The 27,963-nt window shown below is 45.1% G+C and overlaps 1 protein-coding gene across 3 annotated transcripts; it reads right to left on the reverse strand.

The window, feature by feature from the left end:
• On the reverse strand, positions 1 to 27,963 carry MFN2 (mitofusin 2). 3 transcript variants are annotated; one of them, XM_075603443.1, is made up of 19 exons: positions 27,834 to 27,963; positions 26,791 to 26,902; positions 22,623 to 22,801; positions 20,688 to 20,823; positions 19,170 to 19,332; positions 15,932 to 16,056; positions 15,195 to 15,303; positions 15,000 to 15,107; positions 12,364 to 12,517; positions 11,003 to 11,070; positions 10,785 to 10,906; positions 9,894 to 10,020; positions 8,822 to 8,926; positions 8,626 to 8,728; positions 7,880 to 8,100; positions 6,078 to 6,233; positions 5,765 to 5,961; positions 4,356 to 4,490; positions 1 to 2,477 (listed from the first exon to the last, which is right to left on the reverse strand). In XM_075603443.1, exons 3-19 carry the CDS (start codon positions 22,795 to 22,797, stop codon positions 2,411 to 2,413), a joined length of 2,271 nt encoding a protein of 756 aa, XP_075459558.1. In that variant the 5' UTR covers positions 22,798 to 22,801; positions 26,791 to 26,902; positions 27,834 to 27,963; the 3' UTR covers positions 1 to 2,410. The 3 variants fall into 3 exon arrangements, with proteins under 3 accessions (XP_075459558.1, XP_075459560.1, XP_075459559.1); XM_075603445.1 differs by lacking the exon at positions 6,078 to 6,233; XM_075603444.1 differs by lacking the exon at positions 26,791 to 26,902 and having other exon boundaries at positions 27,834 to 27,949.

The following is a 27,963-nucleotide window of genomic DNA, read 5'->3' on the forward strand; positions in this document are numbered from 1 at the left end:
ATCTTTACAATTACTTTTTATTGTCATGTGGCAGACATGCAGGCTACATTGAATTAAATATACAGGAGAAAATAAACCAACCAATCTATTTTGCAATTGACCCATCAGCGAAACAAACAAAATGTAGACAATTAATTAGGATGAGCAACTAGAAAATAAAGTGCATTTGACCTACTGTAGCATCACTGAGAAGCACTGTGTAGGACCTGTTGATTGCTCGTTGCAAGTTGCTAAGGTCTGTTCAATGGACCCTGTAACTGTGAGGGGCCTTGCAATGCGGCATTGCTGGCCTCTCTGGCAGTGAAAGGGTTAAAGACACGATCAGTGACCAAATGCGTCCATAAGTGAATTTTTCATTCAACAGTACAGTTTTTCCCTTAGATCTGTAGGATAAGAAATAGTTATCAAATAAGTTGGAGTCGTATAAAAAGGGTCAGAAGCAAGAGGTGGGCATGTTGGTTTTTAGTACTGGACAGTTACACACAAGGTTTTGGTTGTGATTACAACTTTATCTACACACACTATGTGAAATGAAGCTAAAGTGAGCATCTCATTATGCCTCAGTTTAATATAGTTTCAGCTGACTCTCCTACATGCTATCACGCAGCCTAGAACACCAACAATGGCAGCCAGAATTCCACCCGGGAGGTGGAGGACTGTGCTCCTCATCCAATATAACCTGACATTATTTACCCTGCTCCTAACATAGTCAAACATCACTGAACAGACATCTGCTCCAACAGAATCACTGCACCATTGCAATAGTAGCCGAAATCATATACGAGACACTTAGAAATGGTTATTATTCTGCGAGTATGACAACTAGCTGATTTTATAAATGCATCTTCTACCATGCAAAGGTTTTAACTATAAAAGAGTTGGATAACTTTTCAGGTAGTTAAAAAAAAAAAAATTTGATCAGAACTGTAGAATCAGCATAAACTAGATTTAATCCTGTGATGTTTATGAAGAAGTAACATGTATTGGAGTATTATGGAATTCCCTTCTTTTGAATGGCATGTTACAAGGAGTAACAAAGGAAGGAGAGGGGGTATGATACCTTTTGTTGGACCAACAAGGAGTTGATATGTTGATATGTTACAAGCTTTCCAACCTCTCGGGTCCTTCATCGGGAATGGCAGAAATACAGAAACCTGTATTTCTGATTCGGGTTTCTGTATTTCTGCCATACCTGATGAAGGACCCCGAGAGGTTGGAAAGCCTGTAACACATCAACTACTTGTTGGTCCAATAAAAGGTGTCATACCCCCCACTCCTCCTCCCTTCTTTATTACTACATGGAAGAAAAGGACCAACACGGCTCCCCACCCTTATGTCACAAGGAAGCATCCAACCAGACTGCATTCCTTTCATTGATTTTTAAATCCCCATTTCTTTTCAAGATGGGAACGAGAGATCCCCACAAAAACAGGGGGTCCGTCCAGCTGAAAATAGTGCGGTTCAGCCCTGGGAGGACCCTTCGCTTCTAATCCCGGATTTTTTTTTTTTTTTAAATCTGACGTTACTTAGGGCGGATTGCTCCTTTAAAACATAGCAGGGCAGGCGCGGTCAACTGCAGCCCTCAAGGGCCACCAACAGATCAGGTTTTCAGGATATCCCTGCTTCAGCACAGGGCTCATTCAGTGGCTCAGTCAACAGCCACCTGTGCCGAAGCCCGGATATCCTGAAAATCTGACCTGTTGGTGGCCCTTGAGCACTGGACTCTTGCTGTAGAGGGAATAACAATTTGCTTCACAAGGCAAAGACAATTACATTTGTACACGAATTGGAGTTATTTTAATACCCGATGTGAATCTGTTGAGCAAGGATAGATTTACTATTTACAGGTGCAAACGTAGATATACACCAATGAAATATGTAATCAAGAAACTCTTCCACTACCTGCCGGAGAAACCACTTGCCAAATTTGCGCACTGTGAAACAGATATGGAGAAGAGAACCTGGATAGGCCGACACAAACTGGCATAGCATAAAAGTGATACTCTTCCCGTCAACTTAATGTCGATTTCCATTTGCGACGTGTGGTCCATATCCTTTTAGTGTTATTACTGACGTTTCTGGGGCCGTGAGAACACGTTGCTTTCTTGGCATCATTTGCAGCACAATAACAACTCGGCATAAGGCTGCAGTAAAATATGCATAGAACAGGCAAGTTCAAGAGTCCGACTACAGAGTTAAGAGGCGGCCATGATCACAAAATACGACGACTTTGAAACAAGAAACGCTCTCTAATTTCATGGAAAGTAACAACTAGAAAGAGCACCATGATGCCACAGTTGTTACTATTGTTCAAGGTATCAGGGGAACTTTGGAAAGCTATATTGTATTTCCAGTGTATGTAATGAAGAAATTGTCTGCCTGTTCTCTGGCTTTTAAACGTAGTGATGGATCAGCTCTGTTGCAAGTACTGGTGAGTGAACATATTCAGTTCACTGTCTAGCCAGCCAGCTTTATTCCTGAGAAGAAAAAAAAGAAAACGTATTGAAGTATTACAAAATAAGGAGTAACATTCAAATTCACATTAAAAAGGCTTCAGGGCAAAGCAGACCGCTATCTAGTTTAAAAACAGTGTCATACAAAAATGACCATTGACCTTGGGCAAGTCACTTTATCTCCCTGTGCCTCAGGCACCAAAAACAGACTAAACTTATCTGGGCAGGGCCTGTGCCTGTAACATTCCTGTGTGCTGCGCACCGCGCGCTGTACTGTGATTGTGACGCGCCGAGTCCCATTGGGAGAAAAGCAGATAGTGCAGAGACCCCCTTATGTTGAACAACTTTAGTACCAAGTGGTGCGACTTGAATTTTTGGCATTAAAGTGACAAATGGGATGCGCACGACGCACAGATGGAAATTGTTCTAAACAAAAAGTGGTATTGGCGCACCAAAAAAATCGTTAACCTGCATCAACATTGTCTGCCAAGTATTACCTAGCATAAATCCTAAAGTCTTTCTCTGGCTCTCAACTTAAAGCCCTTCTAATTCTGCGCTGTGCAGCAATGATTCATTGCTTTGCTGCAACACGGATGCAGGAAATGATATTGTGGGAGCTACACACCTACAGTAGGTTTGTGCATGAAATCAGGGATAGGTGCCACGTGCACCAAAAAAAAACAAAAAAGGAGCAGACGGGGTTAAAATATTTTAAATGTTACTTTTAGGAGAAAAGAATAACCATAACAGATCAGAATGCATTTATTTTTACAGTATGGCTATTATAACAAACCAATATTTGATATTTAGTAATACTAGGGAAATTATATACAGAATTCTGTTTTAATCTAAATCCAATTATATTAATCAAATATACGACAACATCATTTCAGACAAACTGCGTTATGTGTCATAAGGACCTTCATTTACATACCATGCAAATGTTATTTTTGCACTATAATTGACACACAAACAACGTTCAAAGATCTGTTTCAATTTGCAAAACTTAGAACATAGGCCACTTCATGCTGGAAAAACTCCAGTACTATCTGCTTGCGTTTCATTTTTCAAAAGTAAAAGGGAAATCATTTTGCTGAGTAATTAAAAAAAAAAAAAATTGTTTTATATATTGTTAAAGATATAGGACTATTATTTTTGTATGAAAATATGGTTTTAAACTCCATACTGGTCCGCTTTACCCTGGAACCTTTTCCAATGTGATTTTGGATTCCTATGAACATAATAAAATAAAAAAACTGTTTAAACAGATGATCTTGTTCTAAAACTGATCTTTATTCACTTGTGCTCACATTGGCACATGTGCACGACTGAATGGGGTTTAAAGCTTAGCACCCTTTAGGCCCGGGCCATAGAGGGGGGGAGCCGGGCTGAACCGCGCGGACGCTGAGGCTCGCCTGCAGAAGCTGTGCGATTCCACGCACATACAGGCGAGCCAGCGTCCGCGATCGGAGGTGGGGGCAGACTGAGGGAGGCGGGGCAGTGATGTCGCTGGGCCAATCGCCCGCGACGCACTGACGTCAACATCACGGCCGTGACGTTGACGCAGCCCCACTCTCATTGGAGGTTTTCAGCCGACAGCACGCTGAAAAACAGCTTGGCGCTCGGCTGAAAACTCCAAAGCCTCCGCACGCCTGCGGACGCTCACGCGAGCCCCCTCTCAAGGCATCTTCATTGAGGATGCAGGGGCTGAGCGTCCGCCTGTCCTTCTATGGACTCGGCCTTATGGGACAATATGATACAACATGCTGCATGGTTTAAACCAGCCAGACCGCCTACAGAACTACACCCAAGGCATTCTCACACCAAATGCTAAATACAAACAGGCACAAAACAGGAAGAAATAGGGGTCCGGCAGATTCAGAAATCAACTATTCCTTTTACCTCAACAGTTTTGCTTTGCTCTGCAGACTATCCAGGACTTCAATCTTCTTATTAAATGCAGCGATATCTTGCTCTAAGTTTTCCCGAGTAACATCCACCTGCTGGCACAGGTGAGAAAACGTCCCGGCGAGCTCCCTAGAAGAACACAGGGGAGAAGTGAGCGAGTGCCGGTGTGCGCGGCAGTCATAGAGGTCCCGCGCTCTGCCCCAAGACATTTAAATGAAATGACGGGGGACCGCGCAAGGCCTCTATAAACACAGTTGTCTTACTATCCAGCGATGCGCTGTCATGGTAACCCGCAGGGCTTACGTTACGTCACATGACCCCGCGTTTCATTTGATGCTGTGGCCGAGCAGGCAGGGGTGAGCACGGGGAAAATCTGCGCACCCCTGAGATTGTGCATGTATCCTGGTACCTGAACACACACACACACACACACACACACACACACACACACACACACACACACACACACACACACACACACCTCAACTATGTCTCCAAAGGGGCTGGATCCCAAATAAAATTAGGAGTAGCAGGGCCACAAGAGTATTGCACTGTCATTTTGGATACATTTAGACTTACAAATGATTATACTTCAACGTTTTGGAATCATTTACAACTTCTGTGCCACATATACAGTATTTACATGACCTCATTACCGTGTAATAAAATGGCATTGCAATTAGGAGCAGACAGTCCAAGGGTGACTTCAAGGCCCTGACCACCAGTTGAAGAGCCCTAATATCTGTGTGCTAAAGGATTGGTCAAGTTGGATGTAGCATTGGGGCTTTTTTCTCTTGTTGTATACATTAGGTCACAAACCCAGTAGCACTCCAATTGACACAAAATGATAAAAGATATATAGATATATATCATACCATACATTAGTGTTTTGGGGTTTTGAGCTTGCCAAGACTGCGCGCGCGCACGCACACACACACACACACACACACTATAGAAACAGAAGGGAAATAATTTCTATAATGAATCATTTTTCTTTATCAGGAAAGTAGAACTGTAAGTGGTTAAATGTATTGGCAACTCTCCCACCCCATGTAACATCTGCTTTTAATGGCAAAACCCTGTGTCACATGATCAGTTTCCTGTAATAGTCTCTCCGATTATTGCATGGCCTCGTGTCGAAGATCTGAGCTCGAATGGAAGCTCAGTGCTGACAGCATAGCGACCTATGTTTCTTTGATCCACAAAAACAAAAAAAGTAGGAACCGCTGAATGTAACATTCAGAAGCTGGACAATCGGTTCTTTAAGAGGTGGAAACGGAAGCAGTATAAGTGAGCAGTAACATTCTGGCGTACGCCATTGTGATTTTGAATGTTATTTTTTATGAGAAGGGCCGGGAAACATATAGATTGCGTTTCGTAGACGACACGACAGGATAACTTACTGCTGCACTTGATGGCTGCAGTTGGAGCCCGTGTAGCTGACTATGAGCTGCAGTTTCTCTCCGGCGTAGTCCACAAACTGACGTTTGAAGGCCCTTTCCTTTGCTTTTGTTGTCCAAGTGAAACGCTCGTACACGTACAGAAGCCCATAAAGGCCAAAAGACAGAGCAATGAGCCGCCAGCCCACGGCCTTCCAGACCTAGAACGCAAGAATAAGGCAACATAAGAGGCCAGCGAGAAGACCGGAGCGCTCTCCCCCGTAGCGTTCACCAGATCCGAGCGGGCAACCAAAGTGAGAAAGATCTGCAGACTCACCACGCCCCCCACCACAAGTATGCCCATGGACGTCCGAGACGTCAGCGAGGCCAATCCAGTTACCATAGAAACCATGAGTTCTTCCTGGGTCATAGAGCCCTGCTGCATTGGAGGCATACTGGGGTTTACTGGGGTCAGAGGCATCGTGCGAGGAACCTAAAAAAATTCAAAGCAAATGACGGACAATCGAATCTAAGAGACTACAGCGGTTCTATTCTCACACGCGCGATCACGTACTGCCAAGATCTCTTCCACAAACTGAAGGTGCCAAGGGATTAGAGATTGCTCATTTAATAACCTGTTCCTTGCAGGAGCGAGGCCGCTTTTACTGCCAGGATACTGGTGCATAAGCACATGGCAGGTATCAATTCGACTGAACAAGAGTATTACTACTAAAAAGCGTACTTTTCCAGATTTACACAAGTAGAGAATAGAACAATGTCCTGGATATCAGTGCAACTGGATCTTGAATGAAACAATGGATTCTAAGCTTGCTGGAAGTAGGACTATAGTAGCATCCGTGAGTATAGATGTGAGGTCACAAGAATAACGCTCATGAAATGGGTAATTCACATAATGATGTTCCCTCTGGTAGCGGAAAAAGATCAAGGGCTGTATATGAACACTCATCTGCCTATATGGGAACACACCCTGGGAGCATAGCACACCAGCCAGTGTACACGTGTGACTAACATGTAAGTAATGAAGATGCCTCACAGTTTGATGCTTCTCCAATTCCAGTGCGTGCTTCACGCTAAGGGCGTCATGTAGGGATTCCAAGGGTTAGTCCAGCGGAGCACAGCGTGCAGAGAAAAGAGAGTAGGTGCTACGATGCCAAAAATGGGTTAAAACTATTTATTGATCAAAGTACAACATGGCGTTGAGCAGGCAGTAACCACGAACACGTTTCGCGCAAACAGGCGCTTTGTGACAAAACGTGTTCGTGGTTACTGCCTGCTCAACGCCATGTTGTACTTTGATCAATAAATAGTTTTAACCCATTTTTGGCATCGTAGCACCTCCTCTCTTTTCTCTGCACGCTGTGCTCCGCTGGAATAACCCTTGGAATCCCTACCTTTCCAGATTTATGCATGATTAAATACTCAGTTATTTTGGGATTGAATGGTTGTCCGAGTTCTGCCAAGTACTGCACCGACACACTTTATTCGAGCAAATACCCAGTATGTACCTGGCAGATACCTGGAATGCGCCGCTCCTCACCTCTGACAAGCCCCGTTGCATTTGCCTTCCCAGCCTGGGTTCATGCCTGGCTGACGGGCGGCTGATCTGTTAAATGATAATGATTAGGATTTAATAGGCTGCAATGCTTCGCGTGTCTACCAGATGGCATAAATTCATGAATTGTAATGCAGTACATATATATATACTGTGCAGTATTGCAGCCAGTGGGAATAAAATGCTTCAATCCCTGCTTGGAAAATAACCCAATGCACTCGGGCAGAAAACAGTCACAAACCTCAATACACCCGGGTATACCCGAATTCGTGGGACTAGCCGAGCTCGAATAAAGTGTGTCGCCAGTGTACACTGATCCGTTTACAAAAACCAAAATCGTAGAACTACATTTCATTATCAAAACAGTATGGAAGTATTGCCAGTAGATTTTTTTTGAACACTTGCTTGACTTGCAGAGCCGTATAATCTCTGGTACATTCAGTCTATATAGGGGTTAACCCCAAGGATTGAATACTTCCTAGCCCCCAATTGGTCATAGAGAGTGCACATAGGTTCTTTCTGGTTGCCTCGTCAATCATCCTTTTCCCCCCAACATTCAGTCTCACCTGATCGCTGTAGGACATCAAGGCCCTACGGCCGTTCTTGGGTCCTAGGAATCGATTCACGAGCATTGTCCACCCAAAAGAGAAATGGAATTGCACATCCTCCTGAAAGTCCGCACACAGTTTGTCGCAGCTTAGGTCGTAGCTCAGGATAAAGCATTGGCGGGGAACCAACAGATCTATCTGGGCCCGCACAGGAGATGGGAGGAGAGGCATCAGTCCATCTGCAGAGACCGAAGGACAGGAGAGTCAAAACACCGGGGGAAAGCACTGGAGGTTTAACATAGCATTTTATGAAAGTATATGTTAAACAGAGACCTAGGTGACTGCCAGCTGACAGGGTAATTAACCTCGGAAATACAATGTACAGCTCAACTATCTATGCGCCATCTTCATAAAGTTATTTCTTTCAGTTGGATTTTTTCATGGACACATTTGGATCAATATTTTTTTCTGCAGAATTGTACCACGCCTGGATACATCGACCCCCTGTTTATTATAAAAGTGAGGAGACAACTTCTTACTACGATGCAATCGGGTTCACTGCCCCTTGTTTTTTCAACCCCTATCTAATTGTCGATAAATTCTTGTTTCTAGCACGTGGCTTTTAATACTTCCATGTAATGCTCGTTCCCCTTCATAATACAGATGGGATAGTTGATGGGATGTGTTGAACATTTGCCCCGATGCCTATTTCCCAAACATTACACAAATCCTGCATGTTGCACAACTAGCTTGCAGACACAAACCTATCATCTCCTGCTGCGTGGTCTGCAGAGAGACAGCAATCGCACTGGAGCAGCGATCGGACAAGTTCCTCCCGAGACCTTCCTCTATGTGCCGATGAAGCTCCTGATGGAAGAAACGAGAGCACCATTTAGTACCAAGAGCTGCTATGAAACCTGTGACCGTGTGTTTCTCCCAAACAAATTCCTGGCTCCTTACGTTCTTGTAAACTTTAAGGACCACTTGGGAAGGATGGAAGTCCATCTGGAAGTCATCGACCAGGACAGAGAGGCGTCGGATCTCTTCAGCCATTGCGTTGGACACCTACGGAATCATCACATTCAGACAGACATTACGCGTTCTGCGCTGCAAGACACTGAAAGCCAGAAATGCAGGGATACAAACGGGAGACTGGTAGTTACTTGGCTACAGTTCAAATAACAGGAATCCGTGATTGCCAGAGGGGAAAAATCAAAGACAACGCACATCCACGTCCAAGCAGCAAAAGCATGGAGCGCTGCAAGTTTGTTTCACTGAAGCAGGGGGTTTCCAGAGCTGAACCCCATTCATTTCCGCTACGGACCTCCTGCTCCCAGAGATACTTACCGTATCCGTTACCCCGACACCCCGTAGCTGCGATGGTATCTCTGTGGAGTTTAAGGCCCCCGGTCACGCGGTTCCATAGAAAAGCCGCACCGGGTGACGTCACGGCTTCATATTGGCCCTCAGGACATTGAAGTCATTTAGTTAGGCCGCTACCGGCACCCCCTACGGAGGCAAGTATCCCGGGAAGCAGGGGGTCCCCGGAACTGAAATGAACACAGTTCCCCTCCAGAGACCCGCTGCTCGACACCTATAATAAAACGTTAAACATGGCGCAGTGCTACATTTTTTGCTGCTTTAAACCCCTCTCACCTGGCAGGCGTTGCTAACCCCTCTGGCAGGGAAAGGGTTAGTTCAACGGTTTTTAAAGAAACGCCAAAAACCCTATTTCAAATGCGTATCCAGAGAAAAATTATAATCAACGCACTATTGTATATTTTTTAGTTACTTGCATATTTCTAAATCATATGACTCGTTCTCGAACCTCTTCATTAGGACGATTGGCCACAATAGGTTTTAGATGGACTGTAACCAACGCGTTTGCAAACACAGGCGACTAGGGGTCCGCGTTTGTCAGAAGAGCCAAATACACCAAATGATGACCATCACAGACTGCTTGCCTATCTTTTCATGCGAACCCTCTGCTTATACAGATGTTTAGACTGAACACAGCTTCTCGTTCTCTCACCTGTCGTTCCACCTCGTCTGTGATCTGTTTGATTTTTAGCTTGTAATCCTCAGTCAACAGTTCAAGCTGCTTCTCAATAAACTCCACGCGATCCCGGAGCTCCTCGCGCTTTTCCAAACAGTTAACTCTGCAACACGAGGAATAAAGTGTTGCATAGAATTAAAGCATTTAAAACCAGAGACAGAACATGAAAACACAGACAGAGCTCAGTGCACATCCAGTGAAACCTATACACGGTACAGTGCCTAAATATATATGTATAGAATCCTTTAAGTAAAATGGTTTTTTAGTTTAACATTGTGGCCAAAGTGTTGTAAGCCCCTGAGCCACTACACGGCAGATCACATCTCAAGGGTACCTAACACTAATATAAATTCTTAATAACCTGTGCAATACCAGGAAGAATGATATATAATAAATCTGTCAAAATTAGTTGCATAGTTCTAAGTCTGATTGAAGCTTTTATTAACCTGTACATTACCAGGAAAAGCACTCTGTATTAGATTTGTCACAATCATACTGCAAGCAAGCAAGTTCCCCTGAGAGTGGGAGATGCTATGGAGTGAGCTTTTAACCATTTAAATGTGGGAGGGGGTGAGCTTCAACAAGATAGGAAGAGCCACCTTCCCATCAGCTAAGACCAGCTGAACAAGATGTCCTGAATGTTTTATAGAATTAAAGCAGCAATTGTAAGGATTACAATAGAATCTGCCTATCCATGAGCACGTCACCCAAGCTTTGTTAATGATATTGGTGGGACTCTAGCCCCAGTGCATTACTGCGGCAGTCAGACATAGGTTCAACTGGTATTATAAAGCATTTCTTATTCAAGAAGTACATGGGTGAAGGTGTCGGCCAACAACACAACGTGTATTTAGAAGGCAGTCTCACCTCTGCTCCTGGGCAGCAACGTGCACAGACTCCATTATCTGACGCAAAACCTCAGCAATATGCTTGGCTCTCATCGTATGCTGCTCAAACTTGGTCTTCACCGCTGACTGCGAGATGCATTCCTGCAAATACAGGGAGGAAAAGAAAAGCAGGTACTAAACACCCGCAGATCGTTTTGCCTACAGATTTAAATAACATCTAGTTCTTTTCCCACTTACCTCAAACCTTCTCTCAAAATTCTGGAACTCGAACATCCTGACTTGAAAGCCTTCTGCTAAAGCACCACCTGCAGCGGTAACATGAGAGCACCAATGAAACCAGCTGCATTTTCTATATGCAACAACTTCAAAAAGGATGATGAAAGATTTGAAACAATTTGCACATTTGCGGCAATTTTGGAAATCCATCGGGGCTGAGAACCTCGAGATTCCAGGAGATTTAGAGGAGCACGATGGAAAATGCATTGCTACTTTTGCAATGAACACAGTTCACTAGAACGCCACCTGGCTGTTGTATTGTCTTCGATACTCTCCTTACTGCACATCCAGGACATTCACATTGTCGCTCTCTGACCAGCATGCTAAAGGACGAGCTTTCAGTGATATGGCACCAACATATTCAAAAGCGCAGTACAATGTGGGGGCACGGAGCAGAACAAAAAGGGAAAATACAATTGAAAACATAATGAAGCAACAGGTAATGAGGTCCCTGCTCCGAGGAACTTACAATCTAAAAAGGAACGGGAGCATGACACCACAAGGGTAGGAAGGAGTATTAGGCCACTCAGCGGGGGTGGCTGGTTAGAGGGGGCATTAGGGAAGACCTCTTTAAAGGAGGTGGGATTTGAGGGGAACTTTTGAAAGTGTGTGTGGTGGGGGAGAGTAAGCAGTTCCACAGTTGGGGTGCAGCCCTGGGAAACTCCTGGAGGCGAGAAGGAGAGGGGAGGGGGGGGGGGCATACAGCAGGTTATGAGCTGTGAGGAGACCGTGATGGAGAGTATTTGGGTTTAGATTGGAAATGTAGGGGTGTCATGGAGAGCAGCCTGCAGGGTGGTGCTGTGTTATATTTCCCTTGTAGCAGCGGAGGGGGAAACTGTATCAACAATTCAAAATCCTTCCTCTTCTAGCAAATAGGGCATATTTTGACTTCTAAAAAAAGAGAAATTCAAATTCAAGTCTATCAAAACACACGGTTGATGGTTCAATTTGCCTCTCCTCCCATAACAATGAGATCCTAAACTACTCATCTTACTGTGCTTAACCCTCTGGATCAGGCGTGGTCAACTGCAGTCCTCGCGGGACACCAACAGGTCAGGTTTTCAGGATATCCCTGCTTCGGCACAGGTGGCTCAATCAACGGCCGAGCCACCTGTGCTGAAGCAGGGATATGCGGGAAACCTGACCTGTTGGTGGCCCTGGAGGACTGCAGTTGACCACGCCTGATCCAGATCCTGCCGGGAAATCCAGCGAATTGAAGATGTGCAACAACAAAAAAGTTATACACCGAGTTGGTCCCCGGAACACCTTGAAATTGCAAAGGGTTTTGGAAATGAAATGGCGAACGGTTATTCCCGGCTCACCTCCCTCTGGCATGCCTTGAGCTTTCTGTATTCTGGCATTCAAAACTTCCTTTGCAGAAACAAAGAATATGCGGTCCCCAGCCTGGGTCCGATCCAGCACCCCCAGCTCGTCCACCAGGAAGCTGGTGCAGCGCTCCATGTGCTGCCGACGTACCTGCGGGTGGCATGCGGTTAAGCGGTTTGCGTGGAATTGACCAGGCAGGTTTCACAGTGAGAGTGGTAGAGTGGTTAAAGGTGTAAGACTGCAACCACAAGTATGCAATGATGTCCATTCTAGTGGTAATCCCTTCCCCTCACTACAATACCGAGTAAGACATTTTATTCCCGTGAGCCTCCGATTACCCATCTTTAATGCGGTAACATTGTCCTCCCGCCCTCTCCTCTTCCACGAAAAGCAGAAACCCTGAAATGCATCAGTAAGATTGCACCCTGGAGGTGGCTGACTAAATGTCTTTCACAGATGATTGTAAAGCGCTGTAATATGAATGCACGAGAAAAAGGAAAAAAAGCAGAGAATATATTCATTATTAATTCCATTTCTTTGATGAAACCATTGACTAATCACTTTACAAATGGTAGAATAATTACTACAGTTCTGTTTGTCTGGAGTCGAAAGAACAGTTAGTGCAGAGTAAATGAGTACTTCAGTATTAGGCGATAGCTTTTTGTTATTTGGAGTAACCATTGATATAAGACAATCTTTCCAGAGTTCTACTCCTCCTCAGGTCAGCAATACGGATTTACACAAACAAGGTGATCTCAGGCAGATGTGGGGAATTCACAGCAAATAAGCAGACCGGGCAATGAATGGATGAAAGGGATAGTGAGAAATGGAGGACACTATATCCCGCCAGCAGTGTTTAGGGGGCTGGGCGTGCAGTGGGGGGGAAGCTTTTGATATTCAAATGAACAAAGAGGTACAGAGACATTACAACAAATGATGATAGCGAGTAAAAAACTCCGTATCCGCACAAAGTCCTCTGGTTGTTTGTATAAAATCTTTCAATACAATACAGAAAAGCTTTGCGGTGTTCTAATTATTGTTTACATGCAGTTATGGCTAATGGTTGGGAGTAGAGTTTCATAGCGATGAGACATGCACAGATAATAGTGGCTCTCAAGACATGTCCAAAGAGGTTACAAACAGGGAGTGCTGGCAAATGTTCTCTCTAATGAGGGATTAGACATAGATTACATAACGGTCAGAAGAGAGGACATGGACAAACAGGTCTACATTCTCCCCTGCAACGGGTAACCTAGAACGTCCGACACACACATGGAACAGCGCGCTCACTACACTAATGCAGGGCGGCCAACTCCAGTCCGCAAAAGGCCACCAACAGGTCAGGTTTTCAGGATATCCCGGCTACAGCACAGGTGGCTCAGCCGGGATATCCTGAAAACCGGAACTGCTGGTGGCCCTTTGAGGACTGGAGTTGGCCGCCCGGCATTAGTGACATTCACCAGAGGTATATGCAAACTACAAAAGCTTTTGCAAAGACCCCTTTACCCCTTGAGTGCCAGAGTGGCCATTTTGCACAACAGATTTTACCAATACAATTTAACATAGTCAGTGGGTAAATAAAATAAAGACTTTTAGGCACCAACTAGTACAGCAGAGGAACGCACATCAAGTACAAATCCACATTCACCGTTCTGCTGCCATTATGCAGCAAAAGGGTTAATATTCTCAAAACAGTAGTCAAAGAACGGATACAAGCAAACATGTCTGTTTCATTGGGATAGATAAATATAGAAGGGCCTTAGGGAACAAATGTGAGCATTATTGTCTAGAATTTAGACACAGTCCTGACAACATAGTGTATGTTTGTGTAAATAATAATAATAATAGCATGTTCTTGTATAGCGCTGCTTTTGACCTTTTACGTAGCGCTTTACAGAGACATTTTGCAGGCACAGTCCCTGCCCCGTGGAGCTTACAATCTATGATTTTTTTTAAATGCCTGAGGTACAGGGAGATAAAGTGACTTGCTCAAGGCCAACACTGGGAATTGAACCAGGCTCCCCTGCTTCAAACAGTGCCAGTCAGTGTCTTTACTCACTGAGCCACTCCTTCGCGTGTGTGTATGTGTGTATGTGTATGTGTGTATGTGTATGTAAATGTGTGTGTATGTGTGTGTGTGTGTATGTGTGTATGTGTGTATGTGTGTATGTGTATGTGTATGTAAATGTGTGTGTATGTGTGTGTGTGTGTATGTGTGTGTGTGTGTATGTGTGTGTGTGTGTATGTGTGTATGTGTATGTGTGTATGTGTATGTAAATGTGTGTGTATGTGTGTGTGTGTATGTGTGTGTGTGTGTATGTGTGTATGTGTATGTGTATGTAAATGTGTGTGTATGTGTGTATGTGTGTGTGTGTGTATGTGTGTGTGTGTGTATGTGTGTATGTGTGTGTGTATGCGTGCATGTGTGTGTGTATGCGTGCATGTGTGTTCGTGCATGTGCGCGCGCATGTATGTATGTGTGTAGTGTGTGTGTGTGTGTGTGTGTGTGTGTGTGTAGTGTGTGTGTGTGTAGTGTGTGTGTGTGTAGTGTGTGTGTGTGTGTAGTGTGTGTGTGTGTGTAGTGTGTGTGTGTGTGTGTGTATATATATATAGCAACGGTTCTCATGCTCACCTCATCCATATACTCTGGCTCTGACGCAGACGCATCCCAGCGATTATTCAGGATGAAGATGTTGGGACAGGACAAACGTTCGTTCACCTTGTGGAAAAACTGCTTTTCCTGGGACACGAGATGACGGGTGAGTCCCCCGAGCAATAACCAAAAGGACAAAACAAAGCGGCCACGCAGCCCCCCCCCCAAACTTACCGTCTGCATGAGAGTGGACTCAGAGTTCGCTACCAACACAAACACATCAGCGTCGAGGCAGAACTTGTCTATCCAGCTGTCCAGCTCTGTGGTTACATCGATGCCCGGGCTGCAAGCGCAAAGACGTCAGCGGTAAACGTGTGACCCCCAGAACCAGGCGGCAAATAACGCAATCGCCAAATGTTTCATGTGACATTTTCATGGCAAACACAAACTGGACAGGTGGTTTTTATAATCTTTATCCGATATCTTAAAACTGCCAAAGGGAGACGTGTTGTGCATTTATAGTAACGCCGTTATTAGTCACACTGAGAAATGTCCGGAACCGTTATGTTTGAACTCAGTGGATCTGGAGAAATGCAAAGTATATTGTTTAACAAGATGCAAATACGTAAACGCCTTACGTTAAGGGCGACTAAGTATGCATGCGTGCGTGTGTGCGAGCGTGTGCGTGCGTGCGCGCGTGTGTATCCCCACCCCTGCCTTAATAATATTTGCCAGGCCCAAAGTCCTCACTCAAGAAGCAAAAGCGGGTTCCATTCTGTATTCAAAAACGCATTGTCACAGGGCCTGCCAGCAGTGAAGGGGTTATTAAATAAGGAGTGTGCCATCACAATCTGCAGCATGTTCCTGTTAGAGTCCGGGAACCCGAAACAAGCGATGCGCGTCCAAACTGGACGCAGAAAACGGGTCAAAGCCACTCAGGGAGAGCAGGTCTGATTCGAGATCCTCCTCACCTGTCCATCAGCACAAGGTCATCCTTTAAGAGGGGGCACTTGGAATTAGGCCACATGACACTGACCAGGCAGCCAGCGTCCAAGAGATCGTCCTGATGCAAAGCGTGAGCAAGCTGGTTTACAGTCTGAAACACAAGGGGGGATCATTACAGTCTGAAACACAAGGGGGGATCATTACAGTCTGAAACACAAGGGGGGATCATTACAGTCTGAAACACAAGGGAGGGATCATTACAGTCTGAAATACAAGGGAGGGATCATTACAGTCTGAAACACAAGGGGGGATCATTACAGTCTGAAATACAAGGGGGGATCATTACAGTCTGAAATACAAGGGGGGATCATTACAGTCTGAAATACAAGGGGGGATCATTACAGTCTGAAACACAAGGGGGGGATCATTACAGTCTGAAACACAAGGAGGGGATCATTACAGTCTGAAACACAAGGGGGGGATCATTACAGTCTGAAATACAAGGGAGGGATCATTACAGTCGGAAACACAAGGGGGAGTCATTACAGTCTGAAACACAAGGTGGGGATCATTACAGTCTGAAATACAAGGTGGGGATCATTACAGTCTGAAATACAAGGGGGGATCATTACAGTCTGAAATACAAGGGGGGGATCATTACAGTCTGAAACACAAGGGGGGGATCATTACAGTCTGAAATACAAGGGAGGGATCATTACAGTCTGAAATACAAGGGGGGGATCATTACAGTCTGAAATACAAGGGGGGGATCATTACAGTCTGAAATACAAGGGGGGATCATTACAGTCTGAAACACAAGGGGGGGATCAATACAGTCTGAAACACAAGGGGGGATCATTACAGTCTGAAACACAAGGGAGGGATCATTACAGTCTGAAACACAAGGGGGGATCATTACAGTCTGAAATACAAGGGGGGATCATTACAGTCTGAAATACAAGGGGGGATCATTACAGTCTGAAACACAAGGGGGGGTCATTACAGTCTGAAACACAAGGGGGGGGATCATTACAGTCTGAAACACAAGGGGGGGTCATTACAGTCTGAAACACAAGGGGGGGGTCATTACAGTCTGAAACACAAGGGAGGGATCATTACAGTCTGAAACACAAGGGGGGATCATTACAGTCTGAAACACAAGGGGGGATCATTACAGTCTGAAACACAAGGGGGGGTCATTACAGTCTGAAACACAAGGAAGGGATCATTACAGTCTGAAACACAAGGGGGGGATCATTACAGTCTGAAATACAAGGGGGGGATCATTACAGTCTGAAATACAAGGGGGGGATCATTACAGTCTGAAACACAAGGGGGGGGATCATTACAGTCTGAAACACAAGGGGGGGTCATTACAGTCTGAAATACAAGGGGGGGATCATTACAGTCTGAAACACAAGGGGGGGATCATTACAGTCTGAAACACAAGGGGGGGTCATTACAGTCTGAAACACAAGGGGGGATCATTACAGTCTGAAATACGAGGGAGGGATCATTACAGTCTGAAACACAAGGGGGGTGTCATTACAGTCTGAAACAAAAGGGAGGATCATTACAGTCTGAAACACAAGGGGGGGATCATTACAGTCTGAAATACAAGGGGGGATCATTACAGTCTGAAATACGAGGGGGGGATCATTACAGTCTGAAATACAAGGGGGGGATCATTACAGTCTGAAATACAAGGGAGGATCATTACAGTCTGAAACACAAGGGGGGATCATTACAGTCTGAAACACAAGGGAGGGATCATTACAGTTTGAAATACGAGGGGGGATCATTACAGTCTGAAACACAAGGGGGGGATCATTACAGTCTGAAATACGAGGGGGGGGGATCATTAGTCGTGGTTATAAATATTCTGGCAAAGAATCTGCTCTATGTATCTGAAAGACGCAGTTGAATGTCACTGTGGAAGGGAATGGACAGGGAACATGGGTTACACATGTACATGTAATCAGATTACCACCATCATGGGAAGTGTCCTGCTTATTCTGCTATTGCGCTGACACACACAGGCTAGATGAAAAATAATCACCGCACATCCTTGAAATGAAATGACTGTTCGTTCTTCGTTTATTTTTTTCAAATTTACACTCATCACCAGGAGCCGAATTAGAAACGACCCGACTATTTACAGGTTTGTACTTTTCCAACGAGATCCTCAGATCCCACGCCTCCGATAACTGTCCCACCAGCAGAGAGACAGATGGGAGACGGGAACCCCTCGCCTGCCCATGTTCTTATTGTGAAACCGCACAGCGTATTGAATCCTCGCCTTTCTTTAATGTTCAGCACAGCCGTGTGCCTGTCCCAAGCAGTTCTGAACTCCTGCACTGCACGGACCTGCAGAATCTCCCCATGGAGGCGACGCCATGAACCCAACCAAGGTTAAGAAATTAGGTTGTTTTCAAACACTTCTGTTAATTGACTTAAGTGACTAATGATAGGTGTATTGTATAAAACGGTTTGACCATTAGAATTATCTTATTTAACCCTTCCACTGCCAAAGGGGCCTGCGACGCAGAAGTTGTTCCCAGAAACATTGCATGGTGTGGCCCCAAGACCAAAAATATGTGCACCTGAAAAAATGCAGAAGGGGGCCAGCAAATTGCTAAAACATATGGAAAATCCCTTTGTAAAAAAAAAAGGCCCGAGAGGATATGATAACTATTTACACACATATCCAACATACAGAAAAAACTTTTTGCACCAAAGCCCCTTCCTCAATATGGCGAGAAGCAGGGTAATAACAGGCACCAGGTCATCCCCGTAAATAAAAGCTAATTCACCATTAACAGTGTGCTCATTATATTAAGTAGGGTCAGCAAGATTGCTACAATTAACCTGGACTCGCCTACTGATGTTAGAGGAAAGGAGATTAGCACAGACAGCAAAGGAAAAAGATTACAATTAGCGCAGTGAAAATGTGGGATGTTTTATCCCGTGATGGCAGATACATTGGGTATGTTAATGAAAAGATCAAATACCAAGTAATTGATCCTGGGAGTGATTGAATTACCACTTACTGGAGTCAGGAAGTTATTATTCTCCCTTGTTAAACATTATAGCACTGGGGGTTTTGTTTTGCATGCAATCTTCCGAATTATAAACACACATGTACATATATCTCACACGCATACATACCTTACCCATTTTTAACTATGGACACTCGTTTCTTTCCAATCCCTACCATCAGAACCATGTTACAGTGTATGTTACGAACACAGACCACACATTTACCTTAACACTCCTTTTCTCCTCTGAACCATCCGTAAGAAGATAGGCCTCATTGCCGTCTGTGCCTTCCACGCGCAGGAAACAGTTGGTCGTGTGCCCGATGCCAGACGGGAGGACTTTGTCCCATAACATGGCATTTATCACACTGCTTTTCCCATTGCTGGTCCTAGAACAAACAGGCAGCAAAGTGTCTCTGTTCAGAAGTCCATCATTCTGCATCATTTTGTCCCCTTAAACCCTCCAGTGCAAGAGGGTCATTGCAAAGCAGCATCTCTCGTTCCCTGCCCCCACAGCTGGAAGTTGAAGAATAACACAACCTAGACCAATACTGTACGAACAGGAAAAAGATTGGTTCGGACAGCCGGGTCCAGCGAAAGCGCCATCAACTCACCAGGTAAGTAGAAAAAATAAAAAAAACTTATTGAACTACATTAAAAAACAAAATACAAGGACAAGACAGGAAAGAATCCTCCACACTGCCATCTGCTTCTTTGGAGAGAACAAGGAGTCAACATTTGGCAGGGTGAGCCATGGAGCCGGTCCCTAATCCCTCCCCAACCAACAGCAATATAAAACACGTTGCTATAGAGAGGAGGGACTCCTGGCTAGCACCGGGGTTAGGAGGCAATTGGAGCAGCCACTCATATGAGACCTAGCAAGGGTCTATGGAACCCATTCAATATGGTCAAGAACGATCTCGCCGCTGCCATGTAGCCACCGGCCGTTTTGCCACTAAGGTATACCCCTAACCTTGCCCTAAAAAGTCCCCAACTCATTACCCAAACCGTCAACCCCTTACTCGAAAATCCCAAACCTTAACCCCTGATGCCAACACTAATCTTTACCCTAAAAACCTTAACCCATTACCCTAAAACCCCCAACATTTTAAACCCCCTTACCTGACAACCCCTAACCATACCCCAAAAAGCTTAAGTGCTTAGCCTAAAACCCCTAAAGTTGACCACTTATCACTTACCTCAGCGGCGAAACGGATTGCGGCGAGCTGCCCTTGCAGCAAGATATCCCATTCTGATTCAATATGCCGTAAAAGCCGCTTTCTCCTTGCTCAGAGAAAATTACGGCTCTTTTCAATTGAATGTGGTCGATATCTTCTCATTGAATAAGCACATCGAAATGAAGCCTATGGAGACATGTTTGCCAAGCGGTGCCATGTCATCAGACGTCTTTCGGCACCGAAAGACTTCTTACAGCTCATTCACTTGAATGGGCCACGACACCTCCCAGCGCCAGAAGCGGTCTTAGGGTATTACACCACTTGGTAAACATGAGCCTATAGGTCTAAGCTACTTTCATTTATTCTCGAGAGGGAAATAGGCAGGGTGGATTGAAAGCGTACAAAGACACTCACTAGGAATATACAACGCAGCAAGTTCTCGCGGAAGATTCTCCCCCGTGGAATACAAAATACAATGGAGGAGTGCTCGATGAGCCCTCTTGGGAGGGATCCATTCATGCAATGGACCATGTAATTGGGTTGGATGTGACACAGGAGCAGCTTACCTGCCAAAGAAGGCCACCTTCATGTGCCGCCGGGCCAGTATTTCACTGATGCCAGTGACGTTGGATAGATAGCCCTTAACTTCAAGCACCTGCTCTTCCGAGGCAACTGGATCAAGCTCTGCATTCTGGTAGGTTTCTAAATGAAGACAGTGCAGGATTATACTTAGGACTATTATTGTACCGAGTCCTTAATTATACCGGGTAATGGGTACCTGGGAAAAATGAGACATGTTGCCGAGTCGGGTACCTGGCTGGCCGGCATAGACTTACCTGCAGCGGTAGGTGAGGAAGACCGCGGCGACATCGTGGGAGTAGCAGCAGACATCCTGGTGGCGGTGGCAGCAGAAGACGTCCTTCTTGAGCCGGTGGGAGCAGCGGAACACAGCACAGCTGATGCCGGTGGGAGCCGGGGAACCATGTGACCGGAGCACGAGTGTTCCTATAGGACAGCCAGCTCCTCCAAGGCTGTCCAATAGGAACGCTCCTGCCACATGATTCCCCAGTTCCCACCGGCATCAGCTGTGCTGTGTTCCGTTGCCCCACAGGATCAACAAGAACGTCTTCTGCTGCCACCAGGATGTCTGCTGCTGCTCCCACGATGTCGCCGCGGTCCTCCTCACCCTCCGCCGCCGATAAGTCTTCACCTGCTCTGAAATTATCCGGCGCCGGTTCCAGCCCCCTGCGGCCGGTTCCGGGTAGCTGAAAAAGCGCTGAGTAAGCCGGTAGCGGGTAATTTCCGAGTACCCGGTACATCACTACCTAGGACTATTTCTGTGGGGGAACTCAGAAGAACCAAGTTCTGGTCCATTTTTCTTTTCAGGGATTGTCAAGAAGCTTTATACAGTTATTATTAAACTATAAGGTAATACATACTAGGAGTGAATACGTGTTTATAACCTGCAATAGACAACAGTATCCTGTGGCACCCAACTTAGTGACAAACATCAAATAGCCATTTAAAGTCCAACTGAAGAAGGGATTTCTTTGAAACGCTGTGCATTATGTCTGCATCATTAAAAATACCTTAAATACCTACGTGACTTGTGTCACCGAGTTTGAGTGTCACAGATACTGTTCTTTATTGAAGTCACTGGAGCGATTTCTGCTGGGATTCTCACTTTCCTGCGAAAGCACCATTCGGAAAGTTACGTGTGCCTGAAATCTTTGCACCCCCAAACTGTTTATAAGCAAATTTGGTTATTGTAGTTTAGAACCCTTTTCTCTACAAGACCACCGCCAATTATCAGGACTCCTAAGAAACCAGGATCTAAGTGGGCAACGGATTAAACCGCCAGCTTCTGGGCCAAGATTCCATTCTTTCCTATGAGGAAAAGCCTCGGTGACGGATAATTTTTAGAATCTGCAAAGTGCCAACAGACCGTATGTCTCAGAGAATTTCTCTATTAGTTTGTTTTGTTTCAAAGTAGTATGTGGTCCGGGGGAAAAAGGAAACCTCTATATTAGAAAACAGGTTAGAATTAAATCCAAGCTGGGACATTGTTTTTATATTTTTCATAGGATTGAAGCAGGGGGTCTCCGGAGCCGAACCAGTTCATTTCAGCTCCGAGGACCCCCTGCTTCCGGAGATACTTACACCTCCATAGAGGGTGTCGGTAGTAGCTCCGGTTCAGCTACCAGGGTTCCCATAATGGCTGCTTTTCAAAGCTCCTGCGGGCCAATAGGAAGCCTTGACATCATCCAGTCCGGCTTCCTATTGGCCCACGTGACACGGGAGCTTTCAACTTGCAGGAGATACCTGCACCCCCTACGGATGTCTCTCAGGAAGCAGGAGGTTCCCAGAGCGGAGATTAATGGGGTTCAGCTCCGGAGACTCCCCCCCGCTTCAATTCTATGTAAGAAATAAGAAAATAAAAGACGCCTTGGATTGCTCCTTTAAGAGGAATCCCCCCCCCCCACTCCCAACAGAAACATTACCCTCCAGAAAGTTGAAACTCTCCTGGATGTAGGCACCGAGCTGGTCAAATATGCCATTGATTTTCTTCTTGGCAGTAACAAAGTGCTTAAGCGGAGAGGCATTAACTTCAGCCATGAATCGCTTATCCTTCTTTGCCGTGGCTATAGATGTTGAGCGTGTAAACAGCAGTGACATTGCGCTGTGGGGGAAGAAATGACCTTCACGTTAATAGAACGCAGAAGACGTAGCAAAGTTCAATGACCAGAGTCTGCCGTTAGCCCAGTCTGGCATAGCATGCTATTAGACACCATGTCAAAATCATTCTAATGAGTTCAATGGGCATATGTTCCCATACATACTTTTGCTCTTCCTCATCACCAATGTTCAACATTCCCTGATGTTTACGAATGTTGGTGAAAAGGTAAAGGTGAAAGAAAAATAAATGGCAAGTGATAAACATCGGTGCAAAAATCTTAGTATAATATGTATTATATCAAACGAGTGTTCATCAGCATGTAAGTGTTACATGTACATCAAAGGTGAAATTTGTGGGCACAATATGTTATGGACATGTTACCCCTCTGGAAGTGACACTGGTTCCCGCACCGCTCGACAGATCCCACAGGTTCTGGCTGGATAGGTAGTGTTGGACCTCCTTTCGGTACACAGCTGACCGTTGGAATCGCCTGGTCTCAGCCCACGTCTCCTGTGTCTCTAGCGCTGGAGCAGGGACCCTTCGCACTGACTGCAAACGCCGCTCGCACACGCCAAACTCTGGCGGCCAGTGATGATGTCACGGCTTGTGTTAGTTACCGCGATTCGACGATGGACTGCAAAGTTTTTTGGGCCACAAACTTGTGGGGTTGTGTCAGTGCTTCTGGTAAGCCAAATAAAGTTCAAGGATTGCACTATGTAAATCCAACGCGTTTCGTAGGTTAGCCATACATTTCACCTTTGATGTACGTGTAACACTTACCTGCTGATTAACACATTTGATATAATACATACTACACTGAGATGTTTGCGCTGTTTTCTTTTTGTTCTTCTTACTAGCCCATGAGGATGTTGAGCCATCCTCTGTATACCAGCTGCAGTCTCTCTCATTTGGCCACATTTGGTTTATTACTACTTTGTTGTTCGATTGTTGTTTTAACCGCTCTTCCTTTTTAATAAATATTTCTTGTATTGTGATAAAGAAAATAAGGTGCATGAGGATAAATGATACAGGTACAAGGAACAATATATCTGAGAAGATATAGAAGATTCCGCTTAATTGCACTCTCAATATTTTCAAAATTAGAGCAAAGTTGTTCTAAGCAGGTAAGTGTGCTGATATAGCCTATTTTGGCCTTGGGTCAGTGAAACGTGTTAAAAACAAAAACAAAATTTTATTACATCAAAAATAATTGTGACAGTGATTTATTTACACATAATTTGTTAAAAAGTCCTCTTATAGGGGTAGGTGGACATGAAATTCTATATTTCTTTTTTTAAAGCTTAGTAATCACATTAATATGTGTATCTGTATTTAATTTAAGTTCACTTCGACATCTCAAATAATCTCTTCATAATATAAGTAAGTGAAAACAGCATACATTTGTAAAAAGGTATTTTGGCACAGTTCACTATGGGTGAAAATATCCTTAGTTTCAAAGAATCTCTCTCTGTTTATTTATCCCATGATGGCATATTGTGGTACACTTTGGGTAAAGTTATGCGTGTTAGTCATATAGTAGCCTCTTATTCAGATACTGTATCTTGAATTATCTTGCTAATATGTGAGTTATTGTTTCACAATAACTATATCTAATCTCCCAGGACATAATTAACACTTTTGCTTTGCATAAAGAATGTAAAACACATTACAAATATTATTACGTACATTCCTTGACGCACCACATCCCATTGTACAGATTATATTAACCCCCTCCCCCCTACAAGAAATACCGCGTTGGGGAAATAATGTGCGCGATACCATTGTTTTCAATGCGTCGCTGGCCCCTCCCGCAGTGACAAGGTTTAAACGCCTCAATGTATCTTTCCTGCTGCAATGCACATCACAAAAACGTCATTTAGTTTGGGAGAATGTAATTAGTGGCGCAGAGAAGCCAGAACTCAATCTAACAACACAATGTATTTACTCCGTGTGTGTGAAGGTAATTCAGGCGGCACCATGGAACGTCCCCGACACACACACACACAGTTAGACAAATGATGTTTATGTCGAAACGATAACGTGCCTTTTTTTTTCTCCTTAAACACACAGAAAAGCTGAACAAATGTAATCTCAGATTGTGATGCATCACAATATTATAATAATGCATCAGTGACTTTCTTCATTATTGTCCTATAAACACTTCCTTAAAATCGCTCACTGACCCACAACACAATACAAAGGGGCTGGTTCAATAACCCCCGAAGCAGCAAATCGCACCTTTATTGAAAGGGAGTTTGCGGCTTACTGCGGGGTGACAGCCGCTTCAGAGTTTGGAGAATTAGCACATTAAAAACTAATATTTACATGTCATTACCCAGAATCCCTGGCTGCATTGGATGCATTTTATGCCAAGCGGTAATGGGGAAAGACCGGGTTGCAGACCTGTCTTAGGCTGCGCTTATAGTGCGTCAAAACAAATGCATTATCGCTGTCGCCTGCGCTTATAGTGCACGCGACGGAGCGACCGCGCTAACAGAAATCTGGTAGTCACTGTTATTTGATTTTTTCAGGGCCGGTCTCCCCTTGCGGCCAATCGGAGAGCTTCTCCGTGCCTCTGCCGTCCCCCTTTCTGACGTCACTGGCCTTGTAGCCAGCGACGTCGCCTAAACTTACATTACAACTATCGCAATGGCGACATCATCGGTCGCGTCGCCGGCAGTATAAGCGCGGCCTGATACATGCAAATGTCCCACAAGTGGTATTTTTACTTGCTGTATAATTAGCTCTACAAAGTTGTCCACATCAGGGGTGCGCAAACTTTTTCTTGTCGCACCCCCGCCTGTTCGCGCACCTCCCCCCCCCCCCCCCTCTTACCTTCTCTCCAGCGTTGGCGGCGTCATTTAACATTGCGTTGCCATTTAACCCTGCGTTGTCATGGCAGGTAAGAGGCAGTTACCTTGATAAAGTCCCGTGGGACGAAACATGTCGGTGTGTGGGCTGTGTTTCTGTCCCTGTGCATTTATCCAATAAATCACCCTCAGTTTTAGCACGGAGTTATGCCCTTTATTCATTTTTTCTACAGGATTCTCCCTGCAGACTTCTACTTCAGCTGTGCTCCTTGCTTCCCTACACTCTGGTTTCTCTGATCAGGATTGCACGCAGTGGAACTTCGCCTGGATGGATTTCGTATTCCTATACACTCAATGGAAAGGTAATGGGCAGTAGCCCTCATTCTATGTTACCTTGGTCCCTATTTAGGGAAGTGTATATGTTAAGGGGGGTAAGCAGGGTAAACCATATCTGCGGTAGTCGCGCTGACTGACCGCTAGGTCCCATGTTCATGTCCCCCCTTGACCTAGTATTATATACATGCTGGAATTATTTATAGAAGTTCCTATCTACCTATATGCTGTAATACAGCTTGTGAGTCCATACACTTGTATGAGCGTCAATCTCTACGTTTATACAAAGAGGCAGTTACAGAGGCCTTGCCCACTCTCCCGGCATTTTATTTAAACGTTGTGGGGAAGAACGCGGGACCTCTAAGCCCTGCGCCCCCCAGGGAGCGCACCCCTGCCCTACATCACAAATATGACATGCCTTCCATGACACATCGCACTCTATTCAGTGGCACAGATGCAGCAAACGTTATCCCCATCAACACAAGTAACAGATACAACGCACACGGTACCACGGGCTTCACTGGCGCTTGTGTCAAAACTTGCAGTAATAAAGCATTCGCAGTTGTAGTAACGTCTGCTACAGGAAATGCCTTTAGTAGTACATTACAGGGAGGCACGTGGTGCTTCCTTACAATACACAATTCCAAATATACCCCTTATTTACCAAATTGGATTTTTACGTCAATCAGGTAGTGGGACTTCACACCCCCTTCTACCATCACACACACACACACACACACACACACACACACACACACACACACACACACACACACACACACACACACACACACACACACACCAACTCCCGTCCTCAATGTAAAAGAATACTCAGCACTGAAAGCTTACTTCACTTGCAGGGGTAGAGTCACAAGGCCGGCATGGTACGCTCAGCCAGGGGAGGGCTGCGGGTTAACATGTGCAGGGTCGCAGGTTCCTAGGACAAGACGATCTGTATTTCCTAGGGAGGAATGTCACACACAGGGAGCTCAGCAAACTATTACACACAGTGTGACCCCCATCACGTTACACATATAAGATGCAGGGTGTGTGGCATGAGCACGCAGGCTGTGTTACCTTTTAATGGACCAACATATCAATCGTGATCACTCATCAGAACCAGCAGGAGAACACACTGCATCACACAACCATTACACACACAGTGATCACGCCCACTGTATCACAAGGGACATTGCTTTAAACACACAGTGATTACACACACAGCACACTGCATTACACACACAGTGATCACGCCCACTGTATCACAAGGGACATTGCTTTAAACACACAGTGATTACACACACAGCACACTGCATTACACACACAGTGATCACGCCCACTGTATCACAAGGGACATTGCTTTAAACACACAGTGATTACACACACAGCACACTGCATTACACACACAGTGATCACGCCCACTGTATCACAAGGGACATTGCTTTAAACACACAGTGATTACACACACAGCACACTATATTACACACACAGTGATCACGCCCACTGTATCACAAGGCACATTGCTGTAAGCACACAGCGATCACACTGTATTACACACACAGCATTACACACACACTGATCACACACACACTGATCACACAGCATTACACACACACACTGATCACACACACACTGATCACACAGCATTACACACACACACTGATCACACAGCATTAAAGACAATGATCACACAGGATAATACACACAGTGATCACACCCACTGTATCACAAGGCACATTGCTTTAAGCACACAGCGATCACACAGCATTACACACAGCGACCACACAGCATTACACACAGCATTACACACAGCATTACACACAGCATTACACACAGCATTACACACACAGTATCACACACAGTATCACACACACACAGAATGACACACACACCATGGCCCGGTGACGGTGCGCCCCGCAATGTGATCCCTGCGGCCTGTGAAGGGTAAAGCGCAGGAAGAGGCAGTGACAGCAGGGCCCGCAAGGCAGAGCAGCCAACCTTCATCCCAAGCCACGCCCCCCC

The sequence above is a fragment of the Ascaphus truei genome, chromosome 6 (assembly GCF_040206685.1).
Source record: "Ascaphus truei isolate aAscTru1 chromosome 6, aAscTru1.hap1, whole genome shotgun sequence".
NCBI lineage: Eukaryota > Metazoa > Chordata > Amphibia > Anura > Ascaphidae > Ascaphus > Ascaphus truei.

Coding starts and splice junctions, on each gene's coding strand:
- MFN2 (XM_075603443.1), bottom strand. CDS start 22,797: ATGTCACTGCTGTTTACACGCTCAACATCTATAGCCACGGCAAAGAAG. Junction 16,057..19,169: donor AGGAGAAAAGGAGTGTTAAG/GTAAATGTGTGG, acceptor CTTGTGTTTCAG/ACTGTAAACCAGCTTGCTCA. Junction 10,907..11,002: donor ATTTTGAGAGAAGGTTTGAG/GTAAGTGGGAAA, acceptor CTGTATTTGCAG/GAATGCATCTCGCAGTCAGC.